General features: G+C 46.1%; 1 protein-coding gene across 1 annotated transcript in view; it reads left to right on the top strand.

Annotated features, from left to right (window-relative positions):
• The window catches only part of GLI1 (GLI family zinc finger 1), a 329,009-nt gene that overhangs the window by 300,300 nt on the left and 12,187 nt on the right, over positions 1 to 16,522 (top strand). Inside the window, exons 9-13 of the mRNA XM_033938485.1 lie at positions 457 to 597; positions 5,003 to 5,152; positions 5,823 to 5,987; positions 9,552 to 9,818; positions 13,389 to 13,668. Of these exons, the coding sequence (XP_033794376.1) occupies positions 457 to 597; positions 5,003 to 5,152; positions 5,823 to 5,987; positions 9,552 to 9,818; positions 13,389 to 13,668 (1,003 nt within the window). The remainder of the gene's footprint in view (positions 1 to 456; positions 598 to 5,002; positions 5,153 to 5,822; positions 5,988 to 9,551; positions 9,819 to 13,388; positions 13,669 to 16,522) is intronic.

Here is a 16,522-nt window from a genome sequence, read left to right as displayed (position 1 = left end):
TTAGAACTGTAGACTATCCCAATCAAAATTTATAGGATTTTAAAGTTATGGGACAAATATGTCCCTTGGTCCTGAAAGGGTTAACCGCACAAGCCTCGAGCACTTATGATTTTAAAGTGTTTGAGATTTGTGCAGATGAGGACAGAGCTTTCAGGAAAGGGGCAGGGACAGGGAAAAAAAACTGGATGGGACAGGATGGGAAAATGAGTTCCCGCGGGGATGGGGAAAAAAATTTGTCCCTGTGTCATTCTTTGGTGTCTAGCCTCCCAATTCCAGTGTCAGTGGGGAGAGGCTGAGCCAGTCCAAGTATCTATAGACTTACTCTTCCAGTTTCTGTAAGAACAGCAGATCTTCTTGTCTATAGGCACAATGAGACAAAATCAGGACTGAATCATTCTTACAGCTACTCAGTCACCTTATCAGATGCCAGTCAGTACTCTTAAATGTCTACATTAGGATCCTCTCCTGGGGCTTCTGGATGGTCGGGATGACCTGGAAAAGGAAGATGGAAAACAGGAGATGGAAGCCGTGTATGAAACCAACTGCCACTGGGAAGGCTGCACCAAGGAGTTTGACACGCAGGAGCAGCTGGTGCATGTAAGTTCCTGCAATGCCTATCCAGCACAGTGAAGACATATGCACCACAGGCCTATCATTGTTTGTTTGTCCTACATTTATGACTGTGACTATGTAAACCGTAGAGATAATATACAGTATATAAATTTTAAAAAACTGTTCTTGGTTCATAATTACCGCTGCTGGGTCAGAACAGTGGTCCGTTGTGCCCATTAGTTCGCTCACGCAGTGGCCCTTAGGTCAAAGACCAGTGCCCTAACTGCGACTAGCTTTTTACCTGCGTACGTTCTGATTCAGCAGGAACTTGTCTAACTTTGTCTTGAATCCCTGGAGGGTGTTTTTCCCAATAACAGCCCCCAAAGAAGAACTTCCTTACGTTTGTATAGAATCTGTTCCCTTTTAACTTTAGAGAGTGCCCTCTCGTTCTCCCTACCTTGGAGAGGGCGAACAACCTGTCTTTATCTACTAAGTCTATTTCCTTCATTATCTTGAATGTTTCGATCATGTCCTCTCTCAGTTTCCTCTTTTCAAGGAAGAAGAGGCCCATTTTCTCTAATCTCTCACTGTTCGGCAACTCCTCTAGCCCCATAACCATTTTAGTCGCTCTTCCCTGGACCCTTTCAAGTAGTACTGTGTCCTTCTTCACGTACGGTGCCCAGTGCTGGACGCAGTATTCCAGGTGAGGGCATACCAAGGCCTGGTACAGCGGCTTGATAACCTTCTCCAATCTGTTCGTGATCCCCTTCTTAATCATTCCTAGCATTCTGTTCGCCCTTTTAGCCGCTGTGCATTGTGCAGACGGCTTCATTGACTTGTCGACCAGTACTCCCAAGTCTCTTTCTTGGGGGGCTTCTCTAAGTACTGCACCAGACATCCTGTATTCGTGTATAAGATTTTTGTTACTGACATGCATCACCTTACACTTATCCACTTACACCAGGGGTGTCAAACTCAATCACATAAGGGGCTGAGATCTAAAATACAGGCTAAGTCGAGGGCTAAATTTTCTATTATCTAGCCTTAGTAGAAGTATAGATCCTTCCTCGCCCTGAGACACCTGTGGCACAGTCAGGCACTTCTATGGAGCGCCCTGCTCCAACCTAGCTTTTACACTGAGCCTGGGTCCTTCTGCCTGCAAATGGGTACTGAGAAAACATGGTGAGGAGCTTGGAGTGCCACTGGGACCGGTGCTGCACAGTCAAGTACTTAGATTTGGCCCCCGGGCCTTGTGTTTGACATGTGTGACTTATACTTATCCACTTACACTGTGTTTGTTTATCTACTGCTTGACTGTCCTGTTGCCCTTGTGGTACTTAGTGTTTCTTCTTTGCTCGTCCCTTCTTAAGGCCCTTCGCTAAGGCGAGCGCCTTTAACGCTCGCCTTCGATGCGTGCCGAACGGCTGAGCTCCATTGGCCCCTTCCCCTTTTAAGGAGGAGCTCCAGTGGATGATGTCGGGGGGTGGGTGGAGCTACCTCTCGCCGATGCCCCTTGCTCTCTCCTGCCTTCTCTTGCTCCTTCTTCCTCTCTCCTGTTCGCTTCTCTGCTTTTCTCTCCTTCTGCTTTTCCTGCCTCCTGCTTGCCTGCCCAAGCCTGTTTAACTGAGCGCCGTTGGCCCCGCCCCTTTTAAGGAGGAGCTCCTGTGGATAACGTTGAGGGTGGGCTGCGCTACCTCTCACCGATGCCCCTTGCAACAGTTCCACTTTGTTTGTTTTTGATCCTTTTACATTTGTGTGGAGCATTGAGGTGCAAATTTGACGCTGCCATTTAGGCATACTCCCATTAAAGTGGACACCCCTTTATAGAATTGTTCTTTAAACATATAAGAGTTGGCATTCAAAGAGATTTAAGTGGGCGGTTTCCACCCAGCCACCAATATTCAGTTAGCTACTGGGCGAACTCAGCTGGACAGTGCCGTCGAATATCATCTGTATTCACCAGCTACATTCCAAGTAGTCAGGTCAGGGGTGCTACATGGGGCAGAGCTGAGGAGAAGCCAGGAGTTATGTGCGCAATGGCATTATTCAGTGCTGGAACCTGCTTAACTAACTGGGCATTTGAGACCATAAGAACATAAGAATAGCTTTACTGGATCAGACCAATGGTCCATCAGGCCCAGTAGCCCTTTCTCACGGTGGCCAATCCATGTCCATAGTACCTGGCAAAAACCCAAAGAGTAGCAACATTCCATGCTACCAATCCAGGGCAAGCAGTGGCTTCCCCCATGCCTTTCTCAATAACAGACTATGGACTTTTCCTCGAGGAAATTGTCCAAACTTTGCCTGGTGTCGGCACTGAATACTGGCTAGCACCTGCATAAGTTCCTGTACTGGCCGGCATGTGGTTTTGTGTCTTTCCCTCCTTTCCATCCTCCTGATAAGGTCTGATTGCCCTTGCCACCCACCACAACAAGGTCCGATCATACATCCCATAACCCTACCCTAACAAGGAAACATTAGAGGTTCCGGCGGCCATTTTTACCTCAGAGCTGTAAAGGGCAGGAGTGAGTGGACATCCAGAGAGTTCAGGTAGGCCCAGGGAGGCCTATTCTGACTGCAGGGTGGGTAGGGGGTGGATCTTTAGTTGTTGGGAGTTGGGAGGTAATGTTTACTTGTTGGTGGGTTAAGAGGGGATTTTTAGTTGTCATGGGGGTGGGAGGGGGTATTTACTTATCAAGAGGGTTGGTGGAGGAACAGAGCCGTCCCGCCCTCTAAGATCTTCAGACCGCAAATTACTCACCGTTCCCTCTTTGTGAATAATTGGCACCAGATGACAAGATATCTTTTCAGTAGTTGCCCCTCAACTTTGGAATACTCTTCCAGCTCCAGTAAGAGAGGAAAACAATCTAGACCGCTTCAAAGGACTTCTTAAGAGCCATTTATTTAAAGATGCATTTAACATGTAAATCTTCCTCCAGTCAACCTTTCAAAAGAAACCTAATACAGTGTTCCCCTTCCTTATGTTCTCTCCTTATCTGTTTTCTATCCTATATTAATTGTATTCCCTTCCCATCTTCCTTTTGTTTTGTGTTAGTCTAGTCTTTTATGTTTTACATTAATTACGCAATTTGCTTAAGTTATTTTATGCTTGTTTTTGGCGTTTGTACTTTTATTTTTGTATTCCCCATTATATTTTATCTGTAACTCGCTTAGAAGTTGTATAAGCGATAGAATCCAATTTTATTTTTTTTATAAATCTTTATTGATTTTCAAGTAGTAACAGTGCATTACATTTGAATCTGAACATATAACAAATCAAGAAAAGCATTTTGAACTTACAAATAATTGAAAGTAATATTTTCTCCCACCCCTTTATTTAATCAATAATAAAAATGCAATTATTCTTCCAATAACCCATTCTTATTTAAAATAATACCCCATTCCCACCCCCTCTCTCCCACCCTGGATGTGTAAGGAAATCAGACAAAAATAAAAGAGAAATGACAACTATATAGAAGCAATAAAAGATGCCAATGGGCCCCACACCAAGTTAAATACATTACTATGTCCCAACATCCAATTTTAATAAAAACTTGGGCACAGGACTTATCTGAATCCCAGCTGATATTCATCCAGGAACCGCATGAAGGCCAGTGGACTGACACACTGTGGTCAGCTGCTGATGTTTGTTGGTGCCTGGATATGGCCCAGCACTGAGTATCAGGGCTTAATTCTGCCCGTAGTGGTCAGCATTTTAAAAAAAAACATTGATGGCCACCTGAATATTGACTGCGTATGTCCTTTTGAAAATTGATCCAATAGTAAATGAGGACAGATAAAAGCTAAATTAGCCCTTCTGGTCTGCCCAAGACGTAATTATAATTTGTTTGCTTTTCCATTGGTAAAGGGTCGTTTATACATGAGCAATTTTCAACGACTCCTATCTTTTCAGGCAGATTCTTGTGATAAAGAGTTTGTAAATCTATTAGCTCTGTCTTTTACCAGCAGTTCAGGAAATTACTGAAAAAAGAAATTACTTTTTAAAGAAAAGTTCGTAATTTCTAGGCCATTTGTTTTTATTGTCACTGTTTCAATTTTCTTTTGTAAATCACATAGAATTCCTAATGTACTGCGGTATATAAATACATTTTTTATGTTATGTTGTGTGTGTAGGGCTGCAGCTCCCCATTCCATGCAGGTTCCCTAGCCTTCCCCCATGTCTTTTCTCAGAAGTGCAATATGCTCATTGTACTGCTGTTTTGGGTTCAGCCGCTGTTCTGCATAGGTTATCAGAGCACTTTATTACTGTCGTCTTGCCATTAAGACAAAGGAGAAGGGATTTGGTTCCCAGCCAGCACACTAACCATTAGGCTATTCCGTCCCTCTGTCCTTTGCATTTACCCCTACACCTCAGTGAATTCTGTTACTAAATGCAGGTCACCAGAGGAAAGTCTGTGATGCATGCTACCTTCTGCTTCCTTTTGTGCAGCATATTAACAACGAACACATCCATGGGGAGAAGAAGGAGTTTGTGTGTCACTGGCAGGAGTGCTCCCGTGAGCAAAGGCCCTTCAAGGCACAGTATATGCTAGTGGTACACATGAGGCGACACACGGGAGAGAAGCCCCACAAGTGTACGGTGAGTGAGAACTCCCCAGGCTAACAGGGGGGCCTCTGCATTTCCAGCTCTGCTTTCTGCCTCTATGATTATATATGATTTAGAGCAGTGCGTCACAAACTTTCTGGCCGGCAGTACACTAAATCCAGTACCCGGCTGGAAGGCACCCAGAAATGCACGGACATGGACACGATGACATCACGTTCATGGACATCATCATGTTGATGTCTGCGCATGTGCGGAGGCCCATCTGGCAGTGACCTGCTTCGGTGGAGGGATCCGTGAAGTGCGGGGAGAGGAGGAGAGACGCTGGCCAGGAGGAGAGTCATCTGCACTGGCTGACTTCCTACAGGATATGCCTCTCACTGTGAGAGGCACGTCCTGTAGGCAGTCAGCCGGCATGGATGACTCTCCTCCTCGCCAGAGTGTCACGGCGCACCTGAAATCTCAGGAGCCACACTGGTGTGCTGCGGGACACAGTTTGCGATACACTGATTTCGAGGAAGGGAGGGACTACCTGAAAAATAATTGCCATTCCTCTGTGGTTCTACAGGACTGTGTATGCTCACAGAGCTTTTTGAATTCGGAGCGGAATACCGCGGCTCTAGCGAGGCCCATCCTGGCGCGTCAGGCACTCTTAACAATAGGTATCGCACTTCAAGCTTTTCACTTCTGGCTGTTCTCGTTTCAGTTTGAAGGTTGCAACAAGGCCTACTCCCGACTTGAGAATCTGAAAACTCATCTGAGATCTCACACGGGGGAGAAACCATATGTGTGTGAGCAGGAGGGCTGTAACAAAGCATTCTCCAATGCTTCGGATCGGGCAAAGCATCAGAACCGGACCCACTCCAACGAGGTACAGAGGAATGGGAGGGAGGGCAAGAAAGTCAAAGATCTCTCCCACATTAGCTGCCCTCAGCTGAGCTCTGTCCAGTATTATACTCTTTTAGGTCTCACGCTCATTGTTTAACAAGCTGAGCCCTTCCCAATGTTAAATGTTAAAAACACATTTTTTTTTTCTCCAAGCTTATTCCTGAGACTGGAAATTCTTGTTTATTCTGAGACATGGAATTATTGTTTCAAAAGAGAGCAAGATGAAATTTGAAGTGACAATTTTGTAGTGATAATTTTTCCTGTTTTTTTTTTTTTTTTTAAGTTGTTTTGCTTATTAACATTATGTATGTTTTATTGTGAGCCGCTTAGGCATTAAGCAGATTATAAATATTTCAAATAAAAAAAATAAATCCTCCCAAATAAATAGGTCCCATTTTTATTGCACTCAGTTTCAGCTCTCCTCAGTACTACAGTCAATGCCCCAAAGCTGAGATCCTTCCCTCCCCAATAGGAGGTGGAGCTGTGTGCCACATTTACTTCCTCCAGGCTGAAGTCTTGCCAATATTTTACCCTCATGGGTCCCACACCTCCCAAGCTGAACCCTCCATACTAGCACAACCTCTAGGGCCCCGAATTCAGTGCAGCCAAACTGGGTCTCTCTTAGTACGACACTCTCATGTACTGTTCCCTCGAAGTTGCACTGCTGCCAGTAGAGGGAATGATGCTTCAATGTTGTGTTTACAATTGCTAGAGACACACAGGATCCCTAGAGTAGAGAATGACATGGGGACAATTTTTTTCCCGTCCCGTCCTCATGAGTTTTGTCACTATCCCTGTCCCATAAGTATTCCACACAAACCTTGGACACTTATGATTTTAAGTGTTTGAGGCTTGTGCAGATGAAGACAGAGCTTGCAGGAACAGGGCAAGGACAAGAAAAGAACTCGCTGGGGCTGGATGGGAAAATGAGTTCCCCTGGGGATGGGGAAAAATTTGTCCCTGTGTCATTCTCTACCTTAGAGTCCTGCAGAATTTACCTGTCCCTCATTATTGAACATGTGATAGTAAAACAGCACACACGCACACCCTGAGAGGACTATAGGTGAAAGACTCCCACTCAGCTTAGAGGGAACAGTGCTTCATGGGTCCCCTATTCACTACCCCCAGGCTTAGCCATCCCTAGTATTATGGGCTCTCGGGTCCCATATTCACTGCAGCCAAGCTGAGCCTTCTCAGACTACCGTATTTTTGCGGATATAACGCGCGCGTTATACGTGATTTTACGTACCGCGCATACCCCTCGCGCGTTATATGCCTGAGCGCGGTATACAAAAGTTTTTAAACATAGTTCCCACCCCGCCCGACGCCCGATTCACCCCCCCAGCAGGACCGCTCGCACCCCCACCCCGAACGACCGCTCGCACGCGCTCCCACCCGCACCCGCATCCACGATCGGAGCAAGAGGGAGCCCAAGCCCTCTTGCCCGGCCGACTCCCCGACGTCCGATATATCCCCCCCCCCGGCAGGACCACTCGCACCCTCACCCCGAAGGACCGCCGACTCCCCAACAATATCGGGCCAGGAGGGAGCCCAAACCCTCCTGGCCACGGCGACCCCCTAACCCCACCCCGCACTACATTACGGGCAGGAGGGATCCCAGGCCCTCCTGCCCTCGACGCAAACCCCCTCCCCCCAACGACCGCCCCCCCCCAAGAACCTCCGCCCGTCCCCCAGCCGACCCGCGACCCCCCTGGCCGACCCCCACGACACCCCCACCCGCCTTCCCCGTACTTTGTGTAGTTGGGCCAGAAGGGAGCCCAAACCCTCCTGGCCACGGCGACCCCCTAACCCCACCCCGCACTACATTACGGGCAGGAGGGATCCCAGGCCCTCCTGCCCTCGACGCAAACCCCCCTCCCTCCAACGACCGCCCCCCCCAAGAACCTCCGACCGACCCGCGACCCCCCTGGCCGACCCCCCCACCCCCCTTCCCCGTACCTTTGGAAGTTGGCCGGACAGACGGGAGCCAAACCCGCCTGTCCGGCAGGCAGCCAACGAAGGAATGAGGCCGGATTGGCCCATCCGTCCTAAAGCTCCGCCTACTGGTGGGGCCTAAGGCGCGTGGGCCAATCAGAATAGGCCCTGGAGCCTTAGGTCCCACCTGGGGGCGCGGCCTGAGGCACATGGGCCAAACCCGACCATGTGTCTCAGGCCGCGCCCCCAGGTGGGACCTAAGGCTCCAGGGCCTATTCTGATTGGCCCACGCGCCTTAGGCCCCACCAGTAGGCGGAGCTTTAGGACGGATGGGCCAATCCGGCCTCATTCCTTCGTTGGCTGCCTGCCGGACAGGCGGGTTTGGCTCCCGTCTGTCCGGCCAACTTCCAAAGGTACGGGGAAGGGGGGTGGGGGGGTCGGCCAGGGGGGTCGCGGGTCGGTCGGAGGTTCTTGGGGGGGGCGGTCGTTGGAGGGAGGGGGGTTTGCGTCGAGGGCAGGAGGGCCTGGGATCCCTCCTGCCCGTAATGTAGTGCGGGGTGGGGTTAGGGGGTCGCCGTGGCCAGGAGGGTTTGGGCTCCCTTCTGGCCCAACTACACAAAGTACGGGGAAGGCGGGTGGGGGTGTCGTGGGGGTCGGCCAGGGGGGTCGCGGGTCGGCTGGGGGACGGGCGGAGGTTCTTGGGGGGGGGGCGGTCGTTGGGGGGAGGGGGTTTGCGTCGAGGGCAGGAGGGCCTGGGATCCCTCCTGCCCGTAATGTAGTGCGGGGTGGGGTTAGGGGGTCGCCGTGGCCAGGAGGATTTGGGCTCCCTCCTGGCCCAATATTGTCGGGGAGTCGGCGGTCCTTCGGGGTGGGGGTGCGAGTGGTCCTGCCGAGGGGGGAGAAGAATCGGACGTCGAGGGGGGGCATCAGGCTTTCAGGATGGGGACAGGACTTCAAGGGGGGACAGGCAGATCTTCAAGGGGGACAGGCAGACCTTCAAGGGGGACAGGACTTCAAGGGGGGACAGGCAGACCTTCAAGGGGGGACAGGCACGGAGAGGCGGGGCAGTGCACCGAAAGTCAGGGCGGGTGAACGGTGAGTCGGGGCAACCAGAGGAGAGTCGGGGCAGTGCACCGAAAGTCAGGGTGAGTCGGGGCAACCAGAGGAGAGTCGGGGCAGTGCACCGAAAGTCAGGGTGAGTCGGGGCAACCAGATGAGAGTCGGGGAGGGCGAAAGGAGAGTCGGGGTGGCCAGAGGAGAGTCGGGGAGAGCGAAAGGAGAGTCGGGGTGGCCAGAGGAGAGTCGGGCAGCATGCGCGTTATATGCCTGAGCGCGGTATAGAAAAGTTTTTGTACATATCATCGTGATTTCTGCGCGCTATACCCCTGTGCGCGTTTTACAATGGTGCGCGTTATATCCGCGAAAATACGGTAATCATTCTTAGAAGTGATTAGTAGGAGGCAGGAGACAAGTCAAGGTAATAAACAAAGCCACATGATTTGACAGGTGAAGCCAGAATAATACTGAAAGGTGCAACACAACTGAGACCATGGTAACTGAAGCAAATTTCCATTTTGTTTGTTCCTCTGTCTTTTCACTGGCTCTGTGATAGAAACCATACATCTGCAAGATTCCCGGCTGCACAAAGCGTTACACAGACCCCAGTTCCCTGCGCAAACATGTGAAGACAGTGCATGGCCCTGAAGCCCACATTACCAAGAAGCACCGAGGAGACAACCTCCTAAGGGCCCCCACTGGTCCTGAGAGTGGCAGGTCCCTGGGGGCTCCAAATGGGGAGCTCCAGCAAGAAACAGATAGAAACTGCTCTCGAGAGGGAAGAAAGGAGGAGGGAAGACTGATGGTGCCTGATATAACTTTGGTGAGTGGCTTGGAGCAGAGACATGGAGCAATGTTTAGGGAGTCTCATTTTCTCCTCTTTTCCTCCTTTGTTCTCCCTTTCCTTTAGCTTCCTTTCAGTCAAGGTTGTGTTTGGTCCTCAATTGCAAAATGTTCAACATTGCAATCACAGTATTTAGTAATTGAGCCCTCATCCAGGTGGCCTAGCCATGGGGTGCCTTGGAGGCCTGGCTCCCCCCACGCCCCACACCCACTTTGAGCTCAGACCCTCTCCAAACCATTAAGTGGCTGGTGGAGATGCTGACGGTCCACCAGCCAAAGAAATTTGGGGTCTGAGCCGCTCACCTCTTTCTTGTGCTGCTGCTATGATCAGAAGCCAGCAGTGTGCCTCCAGCTGCTGCCAATGCCAAGACTTCTTGTGCATGCTCAGTTCGCTCAAGAAGTGAGCATGCTCAGGAAGTCCCGGAGTCAGCGACTGGAGGCATGCCCTTTGTTTGCTACATAACACTGCTAATGCTGTAGGTAGAGCTTATTATTGCTTTTGATTTGTAATGTTGCCTGTTTATTCACCATGAAATACAGGCCTTTTCCCCACAATTTAGTTTGTGGTCTAAGGAAGATGGATATTAATGTTTCTGTTTAACGAATTCCTAACTATGGTTTCTTGTCTGCGTTACTTGTTAAAGAGAAATCTGTATAAATCTCATAAAAAAATTTTTAAAGCCATAAACACGGCAGCGTACAACACCTATTCTGTTATAAGGTGCTATAAGTTACAGGTGTTGCATGGTGCTCTTAGACTCACCGATTTACACTAGCCATAGACCTGATGTGAATGGTGAACTGACATTCGACACACCAGTGAAGGTTTACACTCATATTCTATAACAGAATTGGGGTGCCCAGATGCCATTAAAGAATAGGTACACCATGCACTTCATTGGGGGTGCCTGAATGGAGGTACCCTGTTAGATAGTTGGCAATTCTGTGTTTATCTCACATGTTTTTGAATTCTATCACTATTTTCATCCCTACCACCTCCCAGGAGGGCTTTCCAGGCATCCACCTCCCTCTCTACAAAAGTTATGAAAGACTTCTGAGGAAATTAGAATATAATGGGCACCTTAGTATTTAGCACACGCTAAATCGATTAGTACATCTTAGTAAAAGGACCCCTAAATATGGTCAAAACAACATTTTTTGTTGCCAGTTGAGCTCCAGCTAAAATAGAGAAGGGGATTATAGTCCATCAAATATTTTATTCTTTTGTTCCTACGTAAGAATTTTGTTCCTACATAAGAATTTGGATGCTGAACTTTCATTACAATTCATGTTTCTACTGTTCTAAAAATGGTATTTTTAACTTTTAAGAAAACGGCATACTATAAGAAGTTATTTTCTTGAGTCACAATCTAAATGACTTATCTAATCACTTGTTCTACATATTCTTGATTATTGTAATCTTATTTATTTGGGTTACCCTCGAAATCTATTAAAACGGCTACAGACAGCACAGAACACTGCAATTTGACTGATATTTTCTTTAAAGGAACTTGATCATGTAACCAAATATTACTTGACACTACACTGGCTACCCATTCAAGCTAGAATTATGTTTAAATTTCTATGCACGCTTTATAAAAAATGTTATATGAATTGGCACCATTATATGTGGTCGAGCGATTTTTGTTAGTAAAGTATTCACGAGCTACTCGCAGTATTAGCCAGTTTGCTTTTCCATTTCTGAGTGGTCAACTAATCCACAGATACAGTAAAACCTTGGTTTGCGAGCATAATTCGTTCTGGAAGCATGCTCGTAATCTAGAGCTCTCATATATCAAAGCAAATTTCCTCATAGGAAATAATGGAAACTCAGACGATTCGTTCCACAACCCAAAAACTTTAATACAAAATGCTATGGGGCTCATAATCGAAAGAGAAAAACGTCCAAAAACTGGCCTAAATCGGCACTTGGATGAACATTTCTCTAAAACGTCCAAGTGCCGATAATCAAACCAGGTTTTGGACGTATTTCTAAACGACTTAGGCCTTCATAGAGCCGCTCAACGTCCAAAGCTAAACGGGGCGTTTCGGGAGGTGTGTCAAGGGCAGGAGTTGGGCGAGACGTGGGCCGGCTTAGACTTAGTCATACAGCATGTATAACCGAAAGTTAAACAACAGAGCCTAGAGGAAACTTGGACGTTTTGACTTAGACCATCTAAAACATGGTCTAAGTCACTAAAACCCACCTAAACTCACCAGAAAATCACTGAAAACACATAACACAGACCCCCCTGCACACTACCCCAGTGATCACTAACACCCCCCCAATCCAATAAAAATTTTAATCATAACTTGAAATTTCAGCCTCCAGACCATCATCACCTGGCTGCCTAGCATAGGAAAGCCTAGTCGCCAGCCCAAAGGCAGCTTAAGTCATCTTGGGGGTGGGTTTGGGACCCATAGAGAGATGGACCCATGCCCATAAGCTCCTGTAATCATTGCATTGTTACTGAAACATGTGCACTCCCCTATACACCCCCAAAACCCTTTTGTACTGGCATATAAGTGGCTCCTGCATCCATAAGGGCTATAGGGGTGGTAGATAAGTGAGTCTAGGGGATTCTGGAGGTGGTTTGGGGGGGCTCACCGTCACCTATAAGGGAGCTGTAGTGAGGAGAAGCCATGGCACCCTGTTTGAGAAGTTCACAGCAGTGCCCTGTAAGGTACCCCACTATTTAGGTGCCCTGTCTGGGTGTTCTGTCAATCACTTTGCAGACCCTTCCCACGTCCAACAGGGCTTGTTCTAGACGTTTTTGACTTGGATGGACATTTGTACGAAAATGGACTATAAAGATAGACATTTTAGATCAGATCTGCAGGACGTATAATTTGGACGATTTTCGAAAGCCAAAAGAAGTTGGACGTCTGTTTCGAAAATGTCACTTAGGCACTTTTTGACTTTGGACGACTTACAAAATGGACGTAAACAGACTTAGACGTCCCTTTTGATTATGCTCCTCCACATGTACTTGTATTGCAAGACCTCACTCATTTAGAACAGTCACTACAGCTTCAGAGAGAGAACAACTATCAGCTCAGTTGTGATGACGTGACATGTGTATACTGTATGTACTTGTATTTCAAGACATTGCTTATATATCAAGTTAAAATATAATCAAATGTTTTGCTTGTCTTGCAAAACACTTGCAAATCAAGTTACTTGCAATCCAAGGTTTTACTGTATATGGAAAAGCTTCTGGCATCTCAAACTCTACAGATTTGGAGGGAAATACAGGATCATTGTCCTCTTGATAATTCATATTTAGCATTTTATCATCAGTAAAAAACAAAAACTATTTGTTTAAGAAATGGTACATGCAGTGACTAATGTTTTATGATTCTTATCATCATTGATTGTATATTCCCAATATTGTATTGGTTTAATCTTATTGTAAACCACTTTGAACTCATTCGATCTACAGTATACAAATATTAATATTATATGTTCTGCCTGGCTTCATGTTCAAGTTATATAAAACAAGTCTCATTTTTGTACATGCCTTACCATCACTCCATCATTTGTTTCCAGAAATCACAGGCTAGTCCTGGCGGTCAGTCTTCCTGCAGCAGTGAGCGTTCACCCCTTGGGAGCACCAACAATAATGACAGTGGCGTAGAAATGAACGTCAATGCCTGCGGAAGTTTTGAGGACCTCTCCACTCTGGAGGACCTGCCATCAGTGGAGTCCATAAGCAACTCGGGGCTGTCTGCACTGAAAAAGCTAGAGAATCTAAGGATTGATAGGCTAAAGCAGATGCAGAAGCCTAGTGCTAACAAGGCTATCAAACTGCCCTCCATTCATTGCAACGGTAAGGCATGTAACCTATTCTGTCATTTCTCACCTCATGTTCTCTACATCAGTGGTTCCCAACCCTGTTCTGGAGGACCACCAGGCCAGTCGGGTTTTCAGGATAGCCCTAATGAATAAGCATGGAGTAGATTTGCATGCCTGGCACCTCCAGTATATGCAGATCTCTCTCATACATATTCATTAGGGTTATCCTGAAAACTCAACTGGCCTGGTGGTCCTCCAGAACAGGGTTGGGAACCACTGCTCTACATCCCCATTAATTACCATTTACTTGACCTCTTCTATCATTTCTCATCCTATATCTTATACACACCCAGTAATAACTATCACTCTGCCTCCTCCTATCATTCCTCACTCCATGTCCTCTCCACCCCCAATAATAACTATCAATCTGCCCCCTTCTATCATTCCTCAACCCATGTCCTAAATGCCCTCAGTAATAGCCATGACCCTGCCCCCTCCTATCACTCCTCACCCCATGTCCCTTCCACCCCAATAATAACTATTAACCTGCCCCATCACTCCTTACCCCATGTCCCATACACCCCCCAATAATAGCCATCATTCTGACCCCTCCTATCGTTCCTCACTCCACGTCCCCTACACCCCCAATAATAACTATCAACCTGCCCCCATCACTCCTCAGCCCATGTCCCCTACACCCCCAATAATAACCATCAACCTGCTGCCTCCTATCTTTCCTCTCCCCATGTCCTCTGTACCCCCAGTAGTGACATCACCCTGGCCTCTTATCCCAACTGCGGTTCTTGTATTCTGCTTTCTAGCATCAAGCTTTTTATCAATGGGAATGAGAATGTTACAAATGAATACACTTCTCCCTCCATAACAGACCCGAGAATACAGAAAAAACGCGAATAACTTTTTCATATGTTATTCACTGTTTTCTATTAAAAACCATCGTGAATATGGTGAAACCGCAAATAATATGGTGGGAGACCTGGCCTGTTCCTGAAGGAGAGGCAAAACACGGTGAAGAAAGTGCTGGGAATCGGCGATTTTCTCTGTAAACGCTTGGAATTGGCGATTTCTATGCAAGCTGATGTAATTGGGGGGGAGGAGCCAGCAAGCTAAAAACTGCAAATAATTGAAACTGTGAATGCTGAAACCGCAAATACAGAGGGAGATGTGTATTTATTTATTTTTATTTTTTGAAATAAAACCTATATTACTATTCCTAACCAGCTATACAGTTTATGATTTTTTTAGGGATTTTTTCACTCATCGATGTTATATTGTTTATATAGGTCCCAGCGGATGGAATATGCCATTTTATTGTGCCATTTTATTATGCCATTTTATTGTGTATATAGGCCTTTTCACATTAGCATATCACACTAAGCATTGAGATGCTAACTGTTTCCAGTTTAGTCTACCAAAATTTGCATTTGTCTGTTTTACAGGGTTTTATTTTTTATCAACAGTGGCTATGAAGAACCATCTTGTCCTGTGCTGCAATATTTAGGTTTCAGTGTACCTCTCCTTAGTCATTTCTGTGTTTGTTCAGATCGATGTGTGTGTGATGAACTCACTCTTTGTATTTTCTACTCTCTTTTTGCTTTTTTGAGTTGTTTTTTCTTGTGTCCTAGTTTGATTCTTTTATAGACATGTTTTTCTTTTTGCAGGTTCTGTTATTTCTTTTCCCACGTATTCTAGTGGATTCTCCCTAACTCTTTCTGCTCATCAGAGTGCAGTTTAAGATTGTTGTGATTATACATCAGACATTGTATCATGCTTCCCCAAAGATCTTACAAGAATTTTTTTCAGATTTATAAACTGAGAAGAGAGCTTAGAGATGTAAATGGGATGAAATTAAGTTTGGAGTTTGGAGGGTAGAATGTCGACTATGCATACTAGGATCAGAACATCAATGATAATCTGTGGCTGGCGTAGAACTACGGAATGCCTTGCCTGGTATCCTGTGGCTTTGTATGGGGAGGATGAATTTTAAGAAAATGCTGAAAACTCAATTGTTTGCTAATGCCTTCTTATACTAAGATGTATTTCATTTGATAATCGCCTTCTATAATTTTTCTTTTTTTTCTTTTTTTCAAATCTTTATTCATTTTAAGAACCAACAAATGCAACATATTATCAAACAATTTACAAAATAAAGCAGCACTTAATTCCATCAATAGATACAATAAATATATATCCCTTCCCTCCCACCCACCCACCCATCCTTTCATACAGTATGAAGACAATCAAGAGTAATGCAAATGACCAAGATAAGCAAATTACAGTTAAAAATAAACTAAGTGCATATTCCCCCTCCCTCCCCCCCCCCCCCCCCCCCCCCCCCCCCCCCCTACCCTTCCTGGATGTGTATAATCAACAGCAAAATTAGTAATCAATATTTACAAAATTTTGTCAATGGGTCCCAACCCTCCTTAAATTTCTTATAATGTCCAATTGTATTGCACTCATACGTTCAAATTTATAAATTTGGCACAAGGATTCCCACCAAAAATTATAGTTTAACCTGTCCCAATTTTTCCAATTTTTCAAAATAAGCTGTATGGCAACTCCCGTCATGATGAAAAGTAGTCTACTGTTATATGGAGTTATTGGACTCTTGGCCATCAATAACGTACCAAACAGCACTACGTCGTACGTCAATGCCAACGGAATTTCCAGTATTCTATTTATTTGACCCCAAATGGATCGCCAAAAGTTAAGTATCAAGGGACAAAAGAAGAGCAGATGATCCAGTGTCCCTATATTGAGATGACAGTGCCAGCATCTATTTGACTTAGAACTATCTAATTTTTGTAATCTAACAGAAGTCCAAAAACTTCTATGCAACAAAAAAACCCACATTTGTTTCATAGATG

This window comes from Geotrypetes seraphini, chromosome 3 (assembly GCF_902459505.1).
Source record: "Geotrypetes seraphini chromosome 3, aGeoSer1.1, whole genome shotgun sequence".
Classification (NCBI taxonomy): Eukaryota; Metazoa; Chordata; class Amphibia; order Gymnophiona; family Dermophiidae; genus Geotrypetes; species Geotrypetes seraphini.
Note: the sequence above shows the minus strand (reverse complement) of the source record. Positions and strands in the feature narration are given on the sequence as shown.